General features: G+C 35.3%; 1 protein-coding gene across 2 annotated transcripts in view; it reads left to right on the top strand.

The window, feature by feature from the left end:
* The window catches only part of TMEM63C_3 (Transmembrane protein 63C), a 44,666-nt gene that overhangs the window by 2,257 nt on the left and 17,799 nt on the right, over positions 1–24,610 (top strand). The window contains exons 2-10 of one of the 2 annotated variants that reach the window (XM_051214254.1): positions 3,585–3,712; positions 3,753–3,835; positions 5,350–5,443; positions 5,552–5,589; positions 11,830–11,972; positions 14,664–14,833; positions 16,183–16,256; positions 19,010–19,090; positions 23,647–24,117. In XM_051214254.1, the coding sequence (XP_051067405.1) occupies positions 3,599–3,712; positions 3,753–3,835; positions 5,350–5,443; positions 5,552–5,589; positions 11,830–11,972; positions 14,664–14,833; positions 16,183–16,256; positions 19,010–19,090; positions 23,647–24,117 (1,268 nt within the window). In that variant the 5' untranslated portion in view covers positions 3,585–3,598. Of the gene's footprint in view, positions 1–3,584; positions 3,713–3,752; positions 3,836–5,349; positions 5,444–5,551; positions 5,590–11,829; positions 11,973–14,663; positions 14,834–16,182; positions 24,118–24,610 lie in introns of both variants that reach the window. The other variant, XM_051214253.1, reaches the window with a different exon arrangement.

The following is a 24,610-nucleotide window of genomic DNA, read 5'->3' as shown; positions in this document are numbered from 1 at the left end:
GTAGGTAGTGGTGATGTGGATCATTTGCCTGAAGACAAATTTTCTTGAATACTCGGATGATATTGCTTCACTGTGCTCTAATACTCAAGTTATACAAGTTGCACTTAATCAGTTGGAGAAAAGTCTCTGTAGGTATGATATGTACTCTGCACCTTCTAAGTGCGAAATAATCTTACAAGACTGAAAGTAGCCTCTTCTTATACTCACTCTTGGTGGTGAGCCGTCGAGAGTAGTCTTAAGGTTCGCGTATTTGAATAGCTATGTGTGCTGGTGATGGCGTAAGTGATGAGACCAATTTACGTATAGTAAAACCCAGGACAGCCATGTCAGTCCCGGCCATTTTTGGCGCCTTCATGATGTTAGTTTAGCTATAAAAGTCTGAGCCTGCAAAGTGTCAGTGAGAATAATTTGTTCTATGCTTACGAATCAGCGTCTCCGAGTTGATAATCTTCAACAACTCTGTGTCCGATCATCATTCCAAAGAAATACCGATGTTCAGTCCCAACACTATTAGTAATATGGCGATTCGACAGTGTATGTTTGGGCACAGTGACGACAACTTACTTGGTGTCATCATTTTGAAGTACCGGCTTTGGTGATTTGGACATGTTATGCAAGTGTCATTGCAACCACTTTTATATCGTGCACTTTTTGTCTAGAGATATGTAGGAAAGCTGTGTATTACTTGTATCTGTCAATACATCATGTTCCCTTACTTGAAGTCCTAGAGATATTGGAACTTTGTAGTTTAAGACATTGACATAATAGAATTCAGTGGAAGTCTCGCTATAATTTCTTTTTACATTCTTTATAAAAGTGAGAAGAACCTCTTTTAATTAATTGACTCTGATTATATTTTTAAAAAATGAATTATTTCTCCCATTATGTAATATTTCATTAGCGATGGAGTAGGTGGATCCATTCTTTGTCTTCCAAATTCTGGGCCTCTGAATTACTCATAACTTTTCTGTGTTGACGTTTCGTTAAATCATATTTTCTTGAATCGTATCTTTGATGCCTAATCTTTTCGATCACCTTTGATACTGTTACTACTTCTATTCTGGGATTCGGTTTGACAATTCCATCTACGACATCTCTGCTAATAGGGTATGCCAACTTAGACCAATGTACATACATACCAGGTTCTGCGTTATGACTGACTGACTTTCAGTCACTTATTTTTACTCATCTAATTATTTTTGATTATATTGACACTCCATCTATCTCTTTACAGTTTCACTCACTCATTTGTGTAACGTATACTTATTGTGCTGGTCATTTTAATTGATATTTATGTTCAAATAAATAAGTAATTATGGTGACAAAATATGATTTCACAATAGCATGTTAAATTATTGTACTATGCCATCCACCAAGGTAGACAAAAATAAATAATGTGTAAAGATTTGTAAGAATCCTAGTAATATCAGCAAAAGCAGCTCGACATTTTATAAAGGAACATTGCGTGGAAAACCCACTAAGTAAAAATGGAATCAGGAATGTCCCTTGCTACAAAATCCCCGTTACATTTTATATTATTGATTAGCGAATCCTACTATCGATTAGATCCCAACTAAAAAACAAATCTGGTCTCATAAGTTAAATACTTAGTAACAGTATTGTTGTTATAATCATTTTGTTTTATCTTATATTGTACTAGACACGAGGTTTACATATATCGTTATCATGCCGGTGTCGCGTAGTCGCTGAATTTTGCGTGGATTCATAATGAGCTTTAAACGTCTTATTTGATCATATCTTTTTGACTTGCATATTTGTACGGTGACTTGAATTAAAAGTATCTAGGGTTATTCAGTCAGTCAGCTACAACGTAGGACCAGGCACATATATGCATCGGTTCAAGTTGCCATACCTCATTAACACAACAAGATGGACACCGGATTCATAAAAGTAGTTAATTCAGAGGTGGTAATATATAAAAGAAAGATTGCAATAAGGATATAGTACAGGAAGAAAGAATTAGTTCATAGAAAGAAAGATATGAAGCAATTTTAATTTCTTAGTTTAAGGGAAGACAGAGAGTGTATGCACCGACGCCATTGTGATCGATTCTGAGCCATGTCACCTACAGTCTCCAACCATTGGTTGCGATAGTTGTTTGGACCCCAACCAAGTAGTCTGCATCTACCAACATGGCTCAGACCAGAAGTTAGTGTCTTCAAGCACTGATGCCACGTTTTGGTTTGGCCGCCCCTAATTATCTCCCAACCATCTCTAACACCCGTTAGCATTGCACGTAGTGGTAATCGGTGTTCAGGCATACGTAACACGTGGCCCAACCATCTCAGTCGATGAGGATTCACAACCTCATCAACTGATTTACCATCATTCCCTAATACCCTGCGTCTAACCTCACTATTACTTACCCAGTGATCCGAGTAGATGCTAGCAATATTTCTAAGGCATCTGTGGTCAAATACTAGTAGCTTACGAGTGTCTTCTACTCTTAATGACCATGTTTCGCTACCGTAAATTAAAACAGAACGGACTGCCGCGCAGTATACTCGTCCTTTCATTGATAGACGGATATCTCACCTTCGCCATAGGTGACGTAAGTTGGCAAAAGCCAAGCGAGCTTTTCGAATCCGTGCTGAAATTTCGTCAAACACCAACCCATTTGTGTTGATCAGACTTCCAAGATAAGTGAAGTTGTCAACGCGTTCGACTACTTCACTCCGTATCCTTAGTTCAGGTATTGACGCAGACCAGTCCTGAAGCAACAACTTGCATTTCGAGGGAGAGAAGCGCATTCCAAACATTCTGGCATTGTTGCTTAGTGCTACCAAAAGACTGCATTTTATCAGCGTCGTCACCAAACAGGACTATATCATCTGCGTATTGTAAGTCGATAAGTGGACCTCCCGGAAGGAGATCAATACCCGAGAATTCAGTTGACGGGAACGTTATTTCCATCAGTAGGTCTATAATGAAGTTGAACAAAAATAGCGATAGTGGACAGCCTTGTCGGACACAACTTGAGGTTGCACAAGCAGATGATAGTTCGCCAAAAGCTCTGGTTCGACTGGTAGTGTTCGAGTAAAGAGCCTTCACAAGGTTTATGTACTTCTGTGGTACGCATTTCAATGACAGACACTGCCACAGAATCTCGCGGTTTACCGAGTCTAGGGGTATTGTGACTAATAAATTGTACTATTACCAAGCGGATAACGTTTTGTAATAAATTTTCCTACTGTTCATCTACTTATCTAACTCCAATCTTTTTAGTTACTTAATTTTTCTATCTTATAGTATTTTGCATGACTCGTTACTCACTTAGATAATACGATTATGGGAAAATAATTGTCAGATCTATGCCGATGTATGGTGGTTCAGTATGTTTCAGTCGATCTGATCACACAGTTTTTAGAATCTTTGTCTTATCATTGCGTTATTCTAAATTTATTGAAGAGATGGATTATTTCTAATTCTTGTTTCATTGTTTTATTTTACACCAAGTTTTGTCTCTAGATAAATTGATAGTTTACTTAATATCAACTACATCATATACTCATTCATTATAAGGCTACATCTATATCTTTTCGCCCTCAAACTTCTATTTTTAGATTAAATTTCAAAGATGTCATCTGCGCCTATTTGTGATCGTGTTAATACATATGCTAATAAAAGCAGAGTTATACCTGGTTATGAGGGGATACCATACAATTTATGTGTTAACGTTATCGGTTGGGTGGTATGTCGCTCATTTAAATTTTCATCAAAGGCAAATCTAGGTCCTAATGTGCGGATTCACACTATTAAGAAAATTTGCATGGGACTATGGGCGTATGGCTACATTTCAACCTAGGAAAAATAGGTTTGTACAAGATGGTTTCCATTTTATATTATTGTTGCAATTAATAAAATGTCCTACTTCTTTATAACAATGAATTAACGTTTCTAAATGATATCGATTTATAATAAATATTCTTTTTCCAAATATTTGCTATCTAGTTTGTCGGCCAAATCATTCTAACTTTAGTCCGAAAGATAATAAAATATTGACTGGGAAATGTTCTTTACTTAGTGATTGTATTGATAATTCTTCATGTTTTCCTTACCAACAAAATTTCTTTGATTTTGCTTCTGAGTAGTTAACTTGTACTGTAGTAATGGTGACTGATTCATAATAAAATTGAACAATCATATATATATATATATATATATATATATATATATAGGGCGTCTAAAAATTGTTTATCCGTTTCCAAGTTTTTAGACACTCCACATTAGCAGCCCTAGTGAGGTAATTAACAGCATAAGGAGTACGATGAAATGACAGTATCTGGTGTCGTGGAAAGTTAAATACAGAAAATAAGGTACCAATGAAACAAATGAGATCAAAGTTTAGAAATGACAGTAGTCAAAATTTAGAGTAAGATTAAGAATAAATACAAATGTCCCACTGTGGCTTATTTTAACCCTCTAGTTTTTGACCATACATTACAATGTTCATTGTAATCTCAACTACTAAGTTCATACTATCCACTCACACATGGGTCAAACTAGTAATCAGTAAAAAATTTTAAACTTGAGGAGAATCACTGCCATTCGTTGTTATTTTGCTTTTAATACTTCTCTCCCTGATGTCAGTTTGTAGTCAGTCATTATCAACCTAAAAACGAATAAATTTACGTTAGTCCACATTAATACGATTGGATGAAACTGGCACGACGAATATCAAAGGAATCGGGACAATCTAATAGCGATGCTGATGAGAAAGACCAGACATTGAGAATATGGTTTAAGAGGACAATGAAAGTGTATGTATGATGAATTACAGTAACTGAAGATCTGCAGTAAGATAAAGAGTTAATCCGTTTACTATGACTTGTTCTGACCCATATCACACAAAGGGTCTTACCATCAGTTGTGGTTATCGCACGAGCCTTAACTAGGTAATGTGTATTTACTAACATGACAGACCAACAGTCAATGACTTCATAGGCTGTTTTTTTGGTTTAGCCACTTCCAGTTTCTTTCAACTCACTTCTACATTATCTAACATCCCCCATTTAGGTGGGCGGCGTTCAGACATACGTGATACACGTCTTAGCCACTTCAGTTGAAGATTCACAGCCGTATCAATTGATTTGTCATATTTACCTAGTATTCTATACCTAACCTCAATATTGCTAACTCGGTCGTTCTACACGACGCGACCAATAGTTCTAAGGCACTGATTACCGTAACCCATAGCTTACGTATGCGCATGCTTTCAACTTTCGTAGACTTTATTTCACTCAATACATACTAGTAAAAAATCACTTTTAAATCTAAAAAAACAACTTTCCATCCAATCTGCCTTATTCATTTTATTTTTCATTTTAGGTGGACTCTATTTTCAGAAATAAATGATGAAAATGTCAGTACTGACAATGCTTCCATTGATAGTGTAGAACAAACTCCATCTACTAATGATCCTGTAAGCTCTTGTGTTCTAATTACTGTCAAACGTTAATTATTAGGTGCAGAATTGTTTTTCACACTTTTTTACTGCTTAGTTTTCATTTCTTTCTATCTTTCTTTGTAGGGTTATTTTTCATGGATTGTTAGTTATTTCAAGTTAACGTAAGTTACTTAACAAATTTTTTGTGCATTTGCAAATATATATATATAGATTCTTTCAATGGTTTTCTTATATATTCTTCTCTAAATCTGTTAATTAATGATATATCAATTGTCATAAGTTGATTTTCATGTCTATAAATGAGATCATTATTTATTCACAATGCTTCAGGTTCACTCTTTGCCTTTCCTTAGATCCTGAGTTCTGAAATCTCTTCATTTTCCTCTTCTGTTTGCATCTTATCTTTTCTACTATTACTGATGCTATTAAGACTTGTAGTATTCTTGAATTTGTGTTGTCAGTTTAATCTTATTGTGATAATATGTTATGGTAAATTGAACTGATGCATATCTGTCTCATATTCTATTTTACACATAACTGACTAACTTACTGTGTCAATTGTTTTGAGTTCCAGTGGTCGAACATGACAGAAAGCTCCATATCCACATTGCATAATGAATGACATTCTTCTCAAGGTATACTTGCAATCCCAATGAAATTGGTATTCCTCATAAAATTAGAAACAGTGTCAGATAGTTTCATAGTGAAAAACGCTGTTACTGAAATCTCTAATCACTACGATTCTTTGCGTCATCTAGCTATTTTTTGTAGTTGAGATAATCAAAAACTGTTTCTTATGTAATGATGACAATAATTTTCTACAAATAATATTTTTAACCTCCCCAGTGCTATTCAGCATTGCACATTGAGGTAGGTGGTCATTGGGCATACATAACACATTCCAACTGCCTCAGTTGGTGGAGATTCACAGTCTCAACAACCAGTTTATCTTTTCATATTACTCTATCCGTAACCTAAAGGGTGTTTATTTACTCAGTCATTCTACAATGCGCAAGGTATGCTTCGAAGTGACTTATGTTTAGAAACTCGTTAACACATAACTTCTGTCTCGATGGACCGTGTTTCACAGCTGTGAATCAACACAAAGTGAACTTCTGTGAAGTGTTTTCACCCCTTTGTTGACAGATGGGTGTTTTGTCTACGTCACGAGTGATGCATGACGAAAAAGCTGACAGGGTTTCCTGAATTCCTGCAGAGATTTTGTCTGGCACTTCCATGTGCCAACGCTCTCAACTACGACACTACCTATGCATATATATATTAGGCTCTGCGTTACTTATGACTAACTGACTGATCATATGACTAAGTAAAATAGTAATAATAATTATTATTTATTTTGCTATATGTGATTTAGTTCTTATTTATTGGTTGTTTTTTGCACCGTTTTTTTCCACAGTATTTTTGAATAAATTTTTTCTATGCATGTATTGTATTTTAAGAATTACTGTTATTTAACGCAAGTGGTTATATGAATGCTTTTCGATTGAATTCATGAATAACGACTATGAGAATGGTTATTCTTGACTCCTCATTAACAATCTCAAATGTTGTCTAGAAAGTTAGATTATTTGTGATTAGCATTCTACTTGGTTGTCAAACTGAACACAAACACAATGTATAGTACAACAGATTCATTCACTCATCTGATTGATTCATAATTTCATATTACTTGTTTTGGCGTAGGCGACCAGAACCTGTGATTAATCAGTCATCCTAGAAAAAGTATCTGGCTAAATGCGTACAAAGTTGTGTTGCGTAGGTTAATTAAATGGATTTATGTTTTTTGAAATATATATCCATGTATTCTGATAGTTTGATCATTAATAAGTCTGATCAAGGAATTAAGTTTAACTAAACATTTATCGTCAATAATATGTATATATATATGCTGTATAGCATACGAACAGTGTTATTTTACTCAACAATCTAATCCTATTAATTTTATATTGTTTTTTACTCAAATTGATGTATTCGCTGTGTTAAAATGATTATATTATTAAGTAAATATCAATAGATTGCTTCATGGTAATTCTCATCATGAACTGTAGTCATCAACACTAGAATCGTTTAAAACCAAATGGGACTAGATCTTTCAGTAGTGTACACCGATCAGTCTGCACGAAAATGACCTATCACCTTGATGTATCACGGTAGGGACGAAACCATTGAGATAATGTATGAGAACAAATGACGTAAGAGGTATGAAGGTGGCTGTTACTTCCCGGTCGCCTGCACCACGGGACGATACTTCCTGAGGTACCTGAAACGGAAACCGGTTTACGGGTGATCCTGACTATCCGAAGGTATAACTTTATTCCTCAAGGGAATACTGCTTCAGGCCGGTCTAAAATTCCAAATCCATTTGACTAGCAATGCGTATCACACAATCATTCAGCTAATCACAATTTGTAGTCAAAAAGTATTTTCAATTTATCAAAATCTTCATATAAATATCTATTTGACATGCAGGATGCTAGTCACAGACAAAACAAAGTATAATATTAGTCAATAAAGTCATTGATTATTAATCCCAACTGTTCTGATAGATGTAAACTTTCTGGTTGTGTAGTGACTGCAGTCTATGTTTGGTGTATTTTTATCGACGTAGTTCAAGTTCGATCACACTGAGATCTGTTTATTTATTCTTTATCTTATAAATTTTTCTACTTACTGGGACACTATACTTTTCTTCCTTTGGTCGTATTTCTTACTCTTGCACTGTATCTTTTTATGTTCATCTCACTTATTGTAGTCAGTGTTATAATTTTATTCCTCTAATTTCAGATCTTGAGCTAGTTTAATGTGTAGTAACTTCCACCAACACACATGTATGCTAGATTGCTTACATAGTCTTTGTTGGACAAACTGAGAGTATGTTGAATACATCTTACTTTTATATAAGAGGAATAATAGGATTATGGGATGATCACATTTTTTGTATTCATACAATACCCGATTGCATGCATTTTGAACATAATTTCTCTGAGATAGACGTTTCAACATCAGTTCAAATAAAGGTTGTTGGGGATGTTAGATCCCCAGAACTCATGTGGTGAATGCCTTAATTTCGTAATTTTATTTTGAAAATTTGAATTTCCTTGTTTTCGCACCAAAAACTCTCTTTTCACCATCATATCGTATCTCCTACTTGGGAGAATCTTTAACACTATTGGTCCGTTGTGTATTTTAGTATGCTCTTTTGTAACACTTTCCAAGGACAGTTTTATGCTCACAATTGATTGATCACTGGGTGGTGATCAATGTCATGCTTGTCTAGTCCTTATTAGTGCAGATCGAATGCTATCGATCATGTTGCAATGTAGCCACCAGTCTAGGTGACTCGACACTGCGGGCACTATGTATTGATATTTAGATGGTAGTTGGAGGTAGTCAACAGGAAACCCTGGGTGACACGAGATCGAATCCGCCAGGGAGCACCAGTTCCCTCAAGATTACAGGTACTTCTTGCTGACGAGTGCCAAGTAGCACGAAACCCGGGTTCAGGGTTTCCTGTTGACTACCTCCAACTACCATCTAAATACAGTTTTATGCTGTATATATATGTTTGATTTGTGTCTGTTGTTATCGCTCGCTCGTGCTTCTAGCTTTTGTGGAATATACTTCTCCGTTCGGACTTCGACTTCTCTTTCTTGTTAGTGGGGCTGGGACGCAATAGAATAGCTAGTTTATTGGTCTTTGGTCACAAGTCTTTTTCCCGTTCGCAATCTAAATGAACTCGTAACGGCTTCAAACTTAGCAAAGGTATTACAAATTTCCTTTGAGTATATAACGCTCATGTTATGGTACTCATAAAAATTAGATCCCATCATCAGAAATAATATCACTACTATAGGTTTGATCGATAATACACATATATAATTGATCATTAAATTTCTGTTATAGTCAAGACATTAGTGTAGTGAAGTGTAAACAGATGTACACTTTACATTCCCCCCAAAATGCATGTAAAGTAATGGAATATATATATATTTAGATCAACAAATATTATGCTGATGATAAATCATTATTGATTTTCCGACTTTTCTGTTTACTTAATCATATTCTTATGATAGTACAATATTATCTGATTTTATGGATCTATTACATATAGCACGAAGAGTGAATATGCGCTTTTTAAATTGATTGTGAAAAAATGACATCTCGTTTTATACTGTTAGCTATAACATACACTACTGATTAACACATGATGTTCTTTTCAATACTTGGAATGGGCTCCTTTCTACCCTTCATCTAATTAGTTACTTACTCTCTAATTCGTTATATTCTTTTTCAAATATAAAAAGATTTCCATTGTGATAATTAGAACAACATATAAATAAGCAAATAATATTGTTTCCAGTTAGATCTTTATCTTAGATTTTAATAAATATTTGTATGTATATATGAACTTATTAAACCAATGAAGGTAGTTTGTAAGTTAATGATAGTAATGAAATAGATGACATTACTAAACATAGTTAGTGAAAAAGTTTTAACTTCCTTCATTGAAACATTGATTCAAAATTTTGTTATTCTTATTATCATTAATGATAATAATACTCACTGCCTTCCCGTGGCGAGGATGTTTTTTTACGAAATTGAGAGGAAAAAAAGCGAATGTCCAGCGCTTTAACTGGGTTTGTTGGACATGGAGAGTCTACCTAGAGGAGTTGGAAAACACTGATTCCAAACTAATGGTGAACATGGGCTCCAGTACCCTGAGGGAACAAATGGCGTATGAACCAATTATTGATCACCGGATACCATGGGACTGCATCTCCTTACGATGCTCCACTGCCTTGTGGATCAGATCTTCAGGTCGAAGGCCCAGGGAGTGGCCACCTAAGAAAACCACCTGCTTCGGTTTGGGCACCCGGGCAGTATCATAGCCCTCACACATATCAAATGAGATTTTTGTGGCGCATATATATTTGGTGCCTCCTTGTACCAATATCTGTGTGTTAAAATAAAATAAATAAAAAATAAATATTATCATTATTACGTGTTTCATCTTACTATCAACTTATATTTTTTAGTTAATATGTTTAGTTATGTAACCGATTTCATTAATACTATTGATTAATTAACTGCGTAGGCAAGATATCTGTCTGTTAACTAAAAGACGAGTTCACGGTGTAACAATTTGCTCTGTTTTACTTTCTGAGTGTTCAACGTAGCCATTAAGAATAGGCGATATCCAAAGATCATTAGTACTCGACATATGCGTCTTCGAAGTATTGCTTGTATATTTTTTGAGACCACAGAGCGAGTGATGCCGAGGTTTGCCATAAGGTATTAGTTAAATATGGCAGATCAGCTGATGAGGTAGTAAACTTTCGTATATCTAACTACTGCTTACCTCGACGGGTGATACTGTCTAGTGTAGAAGTAATTTGGGGAAACGAGGATTCACTCAAACCAAGATGTAGCACATGTGCATAAATTCACTGGTAATTAGTCTGAGCCGTGTAGGTAGATGTAGACTATCTGATTGGGGTCAGGGTGATTATCGTAACTAATGGCTAGAGACTTTAGATGACATAGCTCAGAATCGTTCTCAATGGTATAGGTGTATTCACTCCATATCTTTTCATAGATCATGGGTTTCAAAATCTCATACTTTCTTTTCTTTCTACGTGTGAATTTCTCTATTAACACCGATATTGTTACCACTTCTGCTACTCCTGAATTTGTCTTGATAGTTTTATCTCACTGTGCTAATGTCGTACGGCAACGTAAATCAATGCGCATATGTGCCTTCTACGTTGCGTATGGTTGACTGAGCGAAAAATCCTTGATTGGTTTATGATATATTTAATGCATGCATATAAACATCATTGTACATTAGAGTAAAGCCTGGTAAGTATCCCACGAGAAACAATATTTTCCGAATGAATATATATATATATATATATATATATAAAAATAATCTGCACCTACCATCATGACTCTAATCATCAGTCGATAACTTGGCTGAACCCATGTCCTGGTTTAAATGCCTCTCGGTTTCTTCCAATTTATTCCTACACAATCTAAACTCGTTCATCGAGGTAGATGGTGGTTGAATATACATAATACAAACTCATTTGGTGAGGATTCGATAGAGTAAACACCTTTCAAATGTGAAATCAGTTTCAGTATCCTTAATTTTTTAATGAAAATAATAAATCCGTACACATTCCTTTCGTAAAATAGCGTTAAGCTAAGGAATTTTCGGAAATCGTTCAACCTAAAGTGAGTCTCTGTCACCTTCGACGTTCTTCCCCTATATGGACACTATACTTTCAGCTCATACAAAGTCTTCATAAAACTGTTTAGCTGAGTCGTAATTCCAGAATTCTTTTATTGTTTTGTTCTTTTTCTGTATTAATCTTCTACAGATCGGCAGATTTACAATTAAAAGCAGGAAATGATGCTGTTCAATATCTTAGATTTCATTTCTATTTAATTATTTATACAGCAATCACTACAGTTTTCTGTTTGGTTGTTATACTTCCAGTAAATATACATGGTACACTAAAATGTAAGCACTCAAAATTTTATTTGATATTTTAATATATACATCTATGTGTTTTTTGATCTACTTTATTCATCCTTGTGATAATTTTATAAGTGAAGTGGGCTTCTGTGAATTACTACTACAGTAGTGCATGAACATACATTTGGGGAAGACCAATTTATTATTTAATGCAAAATTACAGTATCATCACAAAATATAAAAACCATACATTAAATACTCTATTTACACATCTTCCATCAATTGTCTTGTACAATCTTTATCGTTCTTTCAGTCTTGTTGTTTTTACAATTGCTCTTTGTTTACATTCTTGTCCTCTGCAGTTCGACCTATTCAATCTTCTGTTGTCATGCGTTCCACTTCTGATTGGTGTCACATACTACTTATATCTGTCAATATAAATAGCATACACCACACTACTACTATTTGGTTTACTTGTTATACTCTTTTGAGCGTGTCTTCAGTACATAATGACTGAAAAAGCATGAAATCAATGGTAGAATCGTAATTATTGTGAAAATTAATGCTGAATGATAGTTAACAGAGACGGTATTCATCAGGAAACAAAGATCAGTTAAAATACTGAACCTATCAGCAGTACGCCTCCAAGTGGTTTTTTATAGTAATTCACCTCTTCTGGTAGTTTCATCAGCCTGCTGATTCCTCAACTAACTCACTCTCTTCATGGACGCAGAAAAATCGACTTACCTTTATCAACTTTAGTCAACTTTGGTTCAGAAAAGCATTCGTGATCCTCATGTAAAACGGAGGGAGTATGAGACATAGAATTTGGCTATTTGTTAATTTATTACTGTGAAACTCAACCTTCATATGCACAGAACATGGATAGTTTGCTTTACTGGGAGATAGTGCAAAGTTATTGGTCTATAGGAGACAGATGTATTCATTCATTCTTTATCTTTAATATTACCTTATGCTTTCATCTACTGATTGTAATTTTCATTTTCTGATTATATTTCTTTCTATATTTAGTTTTTTTATGATTTCGCTTTTTGTCGTCTTCAGTTTGTCCTTTCGTTCGTTACGTTGATTTGAGGTATTGAATAATGGCACGCTATCTACCTCTGTTTTTGTCTTTCTTTATGTATGTCTGTACTGGTGTGTGATATGTATTCATAAGTGACTGTTTGTTGTGGGTGGTCAGTCCAGTTTCATGGTTCTGGAGAATTAAACAACCTTCTGTTCTATTAAGTTTATTTCTGTACATGTTCACTGTTCTATTATTATTTCTACGGCTAAGTATATCACTATACTATTTCTGATAGTATTATTAGCGATAAAAACAGTAATACTATTTCTGATAACTGTTGTGATAGGCGGCGTACGAAATCTGATACTGATATACTGCGTGCTATGTGCTAACCTCTTAACTGATATATATATATATATATATATATATATATATATATATACCCCTTGGGAAATCAATCCATTTCCTAACCAATGATATGCACTTGACCTTCAGGGCACTTCTGATCGGCTGATCATGTCATTATTATTATCATTATCATATGTATAAGTGCTTTATTCAGTGGGTGTTTGGTGTTGAAAATGTATAAGTATATATATGCATCATAATCCGTAATTTCCTCGATTTCATTTCTTGTGAATTTCACGTAGAAAAAACACTAAGCAATAAAATATTCGTTTTAATATTGAGATAATAGTTGTTTATTTTGGGAGGGGGGATCGATTGGAGGAGCAAACTAAGTACATTAAAATGTGTATATTATTAGCATTTCTGTTAATAATTGACTGTGTTCACCCTGAATTAACAATCGTGGAATAATTGGTGAATTCATATTAGTATTTTTTAATTGTTCAGTTGTTGGGACATTACAGTTCATTTGTATTATGTCTGGCATTTCATCTTTGTTTATATACCCAGGAGTGTTACTGTTACGTACATATCTACTCTGTTGAGTCCACGGTCTTACTGTTTATATTTGACTATTCAAGAACCACTCGAATTCCTATGACACAAAGTCAGGACATAAAAGACTGCTACAATAAAGATTGTCTCTCCAAAGACACGTCCCCGAACAAATCGCAAAGTTACATCATCCTTGGACCAAAATATACTAATTTATATGACTAATTCTTACACAAAACAATATCACATATAAGGGAAATTACATATAATTACTCCGAAATACTGAATTAATATGGGTAATATAATTGTCACATTGAACGAAAGTTCACACTTGTCAAATTGAACGAAGTCTATATTAAATTGTTACCAAAAATACTGACCTAAATAATGCCAATTTATGACACAGATGATCTGATTTTAGTTGGTTGAAGGTGTTCATCAGGAAATTCTGTTCTACTTTGGTGTCGTATTACTTGACACTTGTCGGAAAAGAGTATCTGGAATCTTAAGGTAACTGATTCTCCCTGTAAGAGTTGAACCCATCTAACTTCACAGTTTGTAACGTTGTCACTGAGATATTTGGGTCACGATCAAATCTCTACCAGCATTGATTTATCTACATTGATTACTGATTAAGTAGGAATCAGTGTTCTACTTATCCTAGTCCTTAGCACTGAATTGAATTCTATTAATCAGTGTAAAACCTAGTGTTATTTCTTAGTTCTATTACCCTTTCAAATAAGTAGTATGAACGTACGATATAAATAATTTTTGTTATTAATTTCGAAAAACAAAATTTTTAGCTCCTGACTTACAGAAATTCGGTGTTACGACCATATCAAATATATCGTCTAATTCATCTAGTCTATGGGTGCATACAATTTTTGGCATTGGATTTTTCCTGTTGGCATTTTTTTTAATGCAACATTTCTCGAGGCAATTTCGTCGAGAGTCGACTCGAACACCGAATTTCGTGAGTTGTCTTGTTGATCTTTATCATTTTTCAGTGACATGTTGAAAGGGAGCGTATTTGTTTTCCTATCAATTCATTTCCACTTCATTAAACTAATTACCTTTTGAATGTTTCTTTTTTTGACATTGGAGCTCATAATCGATGTATTGAAACGAAAGTTAATTAATTTACCTAGTTTTATACAAGGTACATTATAAATTAAGCAAATTAATTTAACTCGTTTTCCAGGTACTTGCACATAAGCTGTACTCTAAGTATGAAAACTAATAATATACTAGCCAGTTGTTCAGACTGAAATAGGTGGAGTGAGCCTCGAACCTAGTTGAAAGTCTAACATAAGATACATAGTTAATATGGTGGTATGTGTATAATCAGATTAGTGCTCGAGATTTACACTTTTTGATTAGGGATCTTTATAATCCTCTGAGTAATCAACCGTAACAGTAAGTATGGGAAAAGTTCTTAGCCGAAGCCTATGTATATTTAGATATTGGAAAGTATTGTTATTTCTTCCCGGGAGTTCGCATAAAATTTAACAGTAATTAAATTTTATTGAAATCTGTATCCTGGATCTTTTAAACTATTTATGAGTAATCAGTTGTTCTTCCATAGAATTTACATCTTCCTTCAACAGTACATTAAGTAATTCTATACGATGTTTACTGTAATTGTTATAGGGAGTAGCAATTTATATATATATATCTTCTTGATAAATACATTTGAATTCCACATTGCATGCTAAACATTTTCTAAAACTCATAACAAAGTTTGGGCTGAAATTATAATTATATGTTTGACACATCAATTTACAAATATATTTAGATTGTGGATAGCAAGGAAATCTGGGACTCACCTTCCACCCAATTTAAAACTTAGCTATATACGCTTTCATTCCTTGTATTGATGTTAGTCCCCAGACTCGAACCCTGTACCTATCAATGTGTTACCTACTAGACGAGTGAAACCAGTCAGGCATCCATTTATTCAACATGTATTTAGCTGAAAAGTTCTAAGTAGGATAAAATGCTTATCTTGGGTTTTGAATATATAAAGAAAACTTTAATGAAATTATAATTTCAAGCTGTCCGTTCAGTTTGCACATATATCAACTAAGACATATAGTATTGATTATAAACTACAGGAAAACAGTAACATTTGCAAACAGCGTTTTATCAATGCAATTGAAACCATGTTTTTTTAAAATATAATTATCAGTGATATCTTTAGATTCCAGGTGGCACTTCATATAATTTCTTCTAGGTTTTCTTGTTTGTTTACATAATCCATAATTTTCACTTAAAAAGTTGTCTGTAAAACGGCTATACGTATTTTTTTTTTCATTTTCATAGTCAGATAAAACATTGATGATTTCCGGGATATCACGTACGAATTGTTCACGAGCACTCATTTTAAGGCATTTTGCGTAAGTAATAGTCTCTCTGCTATTGTTACATATATTTTGTGGACCGTGTATCTGACTCCGGTTTGATCGTACGATGATGCTGTGAACATAATTCTTCCATTTAACTCCATATATTACCTAGGCTAACTCCGTTTGTGTGACAGCTGTATTAAGAAGCCAAATACAAGTTGCGTTGAATGAATTTATTTCAATCTCTCATCTATCTAGATAGACATTCCGAATAAGAAACGGGAAGCCGAGCGGAGAATCACAATGAATATTATCCTATGTTATGCACCCAACAATGATAGCAATCATGACGATGGAGATCAGTTTTACGAAAGGCTGCAATCGATCATAACGAATTGCTCAGTAAAGGACCTGATAATCCTGATGGGAGACTTAAACGCCAAACATTAAATTATCTCTATAACTGATGTTCAGGCTTTTGAATAATTTCGAGTAAATCCATAATTCTACTAGGAGATTTAGCCTGCGTTGAATACTCAATTAACGGGATACTATTTTTTGGAGTCAGATATAGAGGATATTAGCCTCTACAAGGAAAACTGGAAGGGGATCAAAGAAGCATTAACTTCAACATGTCTGGAGGTTCTGGACCGCAACAAGTATCATCATAAGGAATGAATCTTAAGCAAAACCTTAGACAGGATGCGAGAAAGAATGAGCATGAAGATAGCGATTAACAACAGCCGAATAAGAGCAGAGAAGGCCAAGGCACAAGCTGAATACAGTGAAGCAAACAAGAAATTGAAGAGGAGCATTAGAGGCAACATGCCTAATTCTAACGCGTGATACCACGTAATCTATCAGGACGTTCATTCATTATTGTTGGTAGTTGATGAATACTTTTGAAAAATTGTTGTTCGTTAGTATTTCTTCTAAAAACCAGAATTAAATTGTACTACCTCGTTAACCAGTTACTTGATTATAAATCACACTGTAATTGTGAAGGCTATTAATCTCCTATTCAGTTGCCTAAAGCAACGTAGGTATAGGGATGTTTGAATCTGGGATGTAGTTGTTCGAAAGTCGAACTCTAAGCTGGACATTTGATGATTTTCCAACTGATTTCGGAATCATCAGTAACAAGAGAGCAAAGCAAACAATCTGTTCAACGTGTCTCTTCACCCATTTCGAGTAAAGTCAAGAAAGGAATTGTCAAAAAATTTTTTAATAAATAAAGCAAAATATACATTACTATCAGTTCTACAGCCTATCGATTCATATCCTTCAGTCTTATACGGGTTTTGTACATAGTGGTATTCGGATATTTTAGAGTTTACACATTACATTGACTCGTAATTTGTCTACGATTTGAAAACAGTGTATGACTAGGTGATAAATCTCTCATCAGTAACCTCAGATTGTGTGGTGGTGTTCCCTCTCATCACACGCTTCTTATAAATGTACGTTTGAAAATAAATGCTTGATGTAAATGCACTAAGACAAGTTGTATGTACAATGACATTAAAAAGTTATGAAATCATGACAATCAATGCCAATCTGTGCTACGGTAGCTACTGTCTGACAGCCAACTCAAAAATAAAAGTCTAGTATACCGTACATTTATTTTCCTTTATCCTATTGAAATGTGATTTTTTCAAGCTGTGATTTTTGACGGCTATATGTGTAGTTCATCAGTTATCTCTGAAGGGTTATTCGCGTTCAATAACGACATTATTTAGGTAATACTGTAGTTCTGCGTTTGTTTAGGGATAGTAGAAATGATGATTTAATAAACTTATACGTCTTAAATACCATCTTCAATGAATTTGTTACCTTATACAAATGTCCTCTCAAGGGCTCCTATATGGAGTGCGTTAGAGTCTTAATTATTATTTATCTGAACTAATAAGTGTTCGAGATAAATATACCGGGCGCCTGAAACATGGTAACGGAAGATTCTCTGCTGTGCTTTCTTCGAATTAAAGACTGGGGATAGAAGGCGTTCTTACCAACAGGATGGAGATTATCTCGGTTTCGATCCAAGGCTTATTTTTCTAGTCAAAGCGAATCATTAGTCAACACTTAGAACCCTTGCCTATAGGCAAAATAGCACGCTTGGCGTAGCAAAATTGTATCCCGGATTCTGAATTGTGGATTTCTGATATTGAATAATCTGAAGTCATTACTCAAACTTTCTGAATTCATGCCGTGATTTCTTCAAACATCAACTCATCTAGCTCATAAGACTTCTAGAAATAAATAAAATGATCAATTCACTCAACTACTTAGTCTCTCTTGATAAATCTAGACATTGAAGAAAACTAATTCTGAACCAGGTTTTTTTTCCGTAGACTTCTTTCAGATGCTTTGATGTTGAAATTACAAGTTTCCAATGAAAATATGATAAAATAATGATCATTTATGTATATTTCTTCATTCTTTTGTTTGAATGAACATGAAATGAAAATCATTGAATAGAAAAAATGTGTCTAGTTTTGTGTTTTCAAAGAATGAAAAAAAAGATACGAAATCATATTCGGAAATATATTATCATTTTATATTTTATCACCGGGCTGTTTTTTTATTAAAATGATTTAATTATCTGTTTTTATATCGTTTTCGAAAAATACATTCTAATCACTGAATAAACACTGATGATAAATTTTTAAAACAATATGACTTATTTGTTGCTATCGGATAAGTGCTTTTATATGTTTATATGTAGAACTAAAATGTTGTATCCTGATCGTCTTTTTCCTACCTTAATTTCTTTTTGTATTTTTTCAACAACAACAACAACACAGAGAACTTTATCCTGAATGTCCTGTTGAAGATGTACAAATTTGTTATGATACTCGAAAACTGATAAAACTTGAAAATCAGAAGTACGTTTTTTTCTCTCTAGGTTGTTTGTTATTGTTCTCTTCATGTACTTCTTTTCAGCTATGTATATATGTCATTTGCCATTATTATATTAGTTTGAATTGAATAAATCTGTGGAGCAGTGATTCAATGGTTAGGATATCCGATTGTTAGCCATTATATCGCAGTTTCAAACTCCACTTCACCTACTTCGATCTGAATAACCACATAATATCATTACCCGTCACACACAAAGTATGACTGGATGTCAAGTATGCAAGTCCTGTACTTGGTAAATGAGTTGAATAAATTAAATAATATGTTGACAAAGTAACGCTATCTTATCATGTTTTTATCAAACTATGTATAGACTATCACATACATACAGTATTCTTATATTCAAGTCAATTCACTAGATTTATTGCCCGATATATCATTTGTTACCATAGTCGATAGTTCTCACCCGACCGTAGCGGCTACCTTGACGCGGTGGTCGGGCTTGCCTATCGTGATGACGCAACCGAGCTATATGGGCTGGAACATATGTTCTTGTAGGTTCTGTCATGCCAGGCACGTCGATTGGAGAACGGTGAGACTAAAAGCAGCAACTCAAGGGTTCCTAATACCGGCTTCCTTAACGAGTCTGAACAATTGTCTGCTGTTACCTATTGCCGCTGCCTTTTCCATCTCTCTTGCTTTCGCTACCCACCACTGTTCGCGTCCATTGCGTAGGCTTCTTGTCAGCTTGCGCTTAAGCTGACTCCGCTCTTCATTATGTTCAGAGCCAGGTGGAATGAGTTTCCGAGCATCTATCAGTGCGATAGATGCTGTTGAGATCCAGTGTTGCTCCCTAACCTTACGGGTTACCGTACTAGCAGATATCACTGCTGTTTCCACAGCTTTTCGGATATCATTCCATGCTGCATCGGGGTGGTCATCACATACATGGCTGCCTAACTGTTTTCCTAGTTGTTCCTGAAATATACTCTTAGCTTGACTATCATTAAATAGGACCCTAAGAGGTTTCCTTGCAACGTCTTTCTTACGTCCAGTAAGACGCAGGCAAATACACGCTCGCACTAGAGCACGATCTGAATCTAGGCATGTGCTCCAGAATGAGCGACAGTCTTTTATCGAGCCCCTCCATCGGTGGCTGATAGCGATGTGATCTATTTGGGTCTAACGTTGGGACGAATTGGGGGGCCTCCATGTTGAAAGATGTTTTCCTTATGCTTAAAGTTAGTATTTGCAAGAAATGGGCGGTTATATGAGCATAACCGCAACAGACGGTCGCCATTATCTGTTCTTTGAGCCCCGACACCATAAGGTCCACCTAGGTGTCTTTCCCTATCGCTTAGTTTACCTAATTGAGCATTAAAATCACCAGCCACTATTACTACATCAGAGCACCTAGCTTTTCTGAGGTCGGAAAGCTTTCTGTAAAACTCATCTTTTACATCATCTGCGCTGCAGTCAGTGGGAGAATAGGCAGAGACGACGAAGAGGCAACAACGAGTGTCCCTATCTTTCCGAGTCCTTATTGTTTCGTTTAGTCGGACAGCGCACAAGCTACTGTCTACTGGGATCCAGTCTAAAAGAACTAGTTCTGCCCTAGGACTCAATGCTATACCTACGCCAGCAAGGCCACGGGACGCGGCATCAGGGCTTCCAGATACACGAAGTGTGAATCGAGTCGGTTCTTTATTTTGATATGGTGATGTCAAATGAATGACGCTACTCGGATCCTGTATGCGCGTTTCGGAGACGCAGCACACATCGATAGCGCGAGATTCTAAAGTCATAGCTGAGGAAGCCTGTTGTCCTATTTGGCACAGTGTTCGGACGTCGAAAGCTCCAACATGAAGTTTAGAGCGTGGTTTCAGGAGACTAGGAATAACGTTCCGCGTACTCGAGTCGTTTGCCGTAGCGGTGCGAGGTGATAAAAGAACGTGAGAAGGGTTAATCGTGGAGATAAGAGAGTTATTAGGAAGGATTTGAATGTGACCAACTTGGTCTCGTGTGCTGTTACGGGTATGAGGGCTGATATCACTTCCCGGCTGCCCACACCGTTGAAGGGTATTTCTCGAGGAACCTGAAAAAGAAATTGGATTAGTGTTGGTCTTAACGACCTGGGAGCGTGACCGCAGAGCCCAGGGGACAACTGCTTGAGGCCGGTCGCACACGGCCTTTTTGTGGGAGGTTTTTAATGTGTTAGCTCCGTTCTTCAAAGGGCCTTACCGTCGGAGACGGAAATCCGTGAGGTAAGGTGAGGTGTGACATTTATTGTGTCGAACTTTTCTAACCCATTCCTTCCTTGTGAGAAAGCAGCATCGTTGTCATGCTGGTTGTCCGAGGGAAACACCTTACTGCTGTCACACCCCTCTACAATCAGCAGTACAACTTCGCCCTCAGACCTTGAGTTGCTTCTTTTAGTCTCACCGTTCTCCAATCGACGTGCCTGGCATGATAGAACCTACAAGAACATATGTTCCAGCCCATATAGCTCGGTTGCGTCATCACGATAGGCAAGCCCGACCACCGCGTCAAGGTAGCGTCCGACATAAATCACAATTATAGAAATCTGCGCCTACTGATATGGGACTCAATACAACTGGCACTTAACGCCTGAATGCTTATCAATGTATATGTGTATCATTTTATCAGTAATATTTACAGGCTGTGTTTCTATGTTTGCATACATATTTATCGAATAGTTAAAAGCTGTGTGTCATTGTATTATGGCACCTGGGAACCTGAACATTCATTTTTATGAATATTTTAATCTTACTGTTTTCTATATATATATAGTGATTACCTTGATAAGCAATTTTGGCATTTATAACGTATGAAAATCTAGTTTATTTTTGTGATTAATTTTGTGGCGTTATTTAATGTGATTAATTTTTTCCAAATCATATTACTTTTGGAAAAACTATAATTTTTTGTCAAGTGTTGTAAAGTGAATATTGACAGGTGAATAAGTAAAAGCGAATGAGGAAACTATTAAATACACATACAATTGTTACAACTCACCAACTGCCGATAAGTATACCCGGTTATGAGCCACAATTTGTGTATAAGAGCTGGAAATACTACTTGACTATCAAAACCTGTTGAGGAGTTCCAAAGTATTTTTCAGAAATCTCTCAAGGGCATAGGAAACGCTTGGAAACACTATCCAATCAGCGTTGAATAAATGCATCACAAAAAAATCCAGAAAGTGAATAGTCCCGTTTCTGATTGGATATTTACCTATGCTGCTACCATATTTTATATGTTTATAAAAATTTCCAGAAGCTCAAGATTGTGTTACTCTATAATTACCCTCATTTTTCTGTACATAAACTAACCTTGAAGTAAGGCATTCGTTTTTACCCTCCGTGCGTTTTTTCTCATGATCAAGTTTTCGTTTAGGTTTAGCCTGGGGTTATTAATGACTATAAACAGAAGTGTCTAAGACATAAAAATTGTAATTGAAAAGGAATAACATAATGTCGTAGATTGGGTATGTATGAAATTTATTGTATTTATCTTTTCAGTCTGATGTATTTTACCTAATACACTTCATTCGACTTGATTATATGTTAAAGAATGAACTGGAAACTAAGTTTATTTGTAAAGAAATCTTAGTAAAAAGTTTAAAAAGGTGTAGAAACACTAGTACCTGTTATATAAATGATGTATACACTATCTAGAATTTTCTGGCATCACTTGCCTTCGATGATTAATGTAATCAGACAGAATATTCGATTCCTTATCACCAGATTGAACCTACAAGCTGAATATTTTGAATATTATTCTTTTAAGATCTTTCTTCTTTAAATAGGATTGTTGGATGTTTACTTCAAACCTAGAGAAATTTTGGGAATAAATGCTATTATGTCACTGCAACCAACTGAAATGAATAATTTTTTGGTGCTTCCTTTTCAACTTTCATCCAGTCTATCAGTCATAAACATTGTAGAGCTTAACACATTTATAAATCGATTCACGTTGTTATAATGAAATGGAATTATCAAAATAGTTGCCGGAGTAATAGTTGTAGTAGCAGTATCAGTGACAATAGAAAAGATTGAGCATAATCAGTATGATTTCAGAAGAAAGTGTGAAATCGTCCTCGTAAAATGTAACCAGTGGCGTTCAACCTTTGTCGGGTGTGAGGAAGTTACCCAACAAATCTATGAAAGATGGTCACTCAGTTTGATAGATTGATCAAAGTTGAACTTGTGCACCATCGAACCCCGGACCAGTGGTCTAGTGGTTAGCTATGCACACGCCACACCGAAGGTCCCGGTTTCCAATTCATGTTTGTGAAAACACACTCCTAAGGAGTCCCATACTAGGATGAAACGACCACCTAGTGTTTCAAAGTTTTCAGTAGTTCATGATATCAGTCAGTCTTCATATACCAACTTTGTTGACTGATTCCCACGACTTGACTTTGTTTTTCCCCAGATTATTCATTAACATACATTTGACTGTACTTTGTTTAGAAACTACTCATCTATCATTTGCATTGTTGATTATCATTACTACTATAATTACCATCATAAATTAATATGATTCTTTCTTTCTCAAGAGATACTGTAAGAGCTGCTCTACGTTACTCTGAAGAAAGTTACGAACGTAAACGTAAACGTCCATTTATTATACCATGTTGTTGTGGTTGGATGTATAAAAAATGTTATGAAAATAATTGTTGTCGTAGTTGTTGTTGGAATACTAATAATCAAATAGATTCTTCACAAAATTATATTTCCAATAATAATGATAATCATATAGATAATATTGATGATACTGTGCCAAGATCTGAAGCTGTTAACAACGAATTATCTTCATCATCTTCCTCTTCTCCTTCACCTAAAATAAATTATAATAAATGTAAATTATGCCTTTGTTGTTCATGTCCACAACCTGCTGATGCAATCACTTATTATACAAATAAAAAAATGTATTTACAAGAAGAAATTGAAAAACAATATGAAACAACAATTAAAAAACCAATTGGTATTGCATTTATAACATTCTCAACCAAATATGCTGCAGCTTAGTAAGTTGATTTATGAATAAATGAATTATTAATTATTATTACTTATCAGAAGAGGTTTTGTGGAGATTTTAGTAATTTCAATAGTTGAAATCATGAGTCAATTGAAGCTAGACCATCATGGAAAACATGGAAGCACTGGATGGCCGTTTCGTCCCAGTGTGAGACTCCTCATCAGTGAGCATCCACGATCCCGCCCCCCGCGAGGTTAGAATCCAGGACCTATCAGCCTTGCGCACGAGCGTTTAACCATTAGACCACTGATAGGTTTTGGGTTCAAATCTCGCGGGGGGGGCGGTATCGTAGAAGCGCACTGCTGAGGCGTCCCATACTAGGACGAAACGACTGTCCAGTGCTTCCAGGTTTTCCATGGTGATCTAGCTTTAATTGACTTATGATTTCAACAATTGAGATTGTTAATTCATTAATTTTTTTAGTGAAATATTGTCTTGTTGTATTTATTCAATCTATTCCATCTATTACATTCTGTAAATAC

The sequence above is a fragment of the Schistosoma haematobium genome, chromosome 2, assembly GCF_000699445.3.
Source record: "Schistosoma haematobium chromosome 2, whole genome shotgun sequence".
Taxonomy (NCBI): domain Eukaryota; kingdom Metazoa; phylum Platyhelminthes; class Trematoda; order Strigeidida; family Schistosomatidae; genus Schistosoma; species Schistosoma haematobium.
Note: the sequence above shows the minus strand (reverse complement) of the source record. Positions and strands in the feature narration are given on the sequence as shown.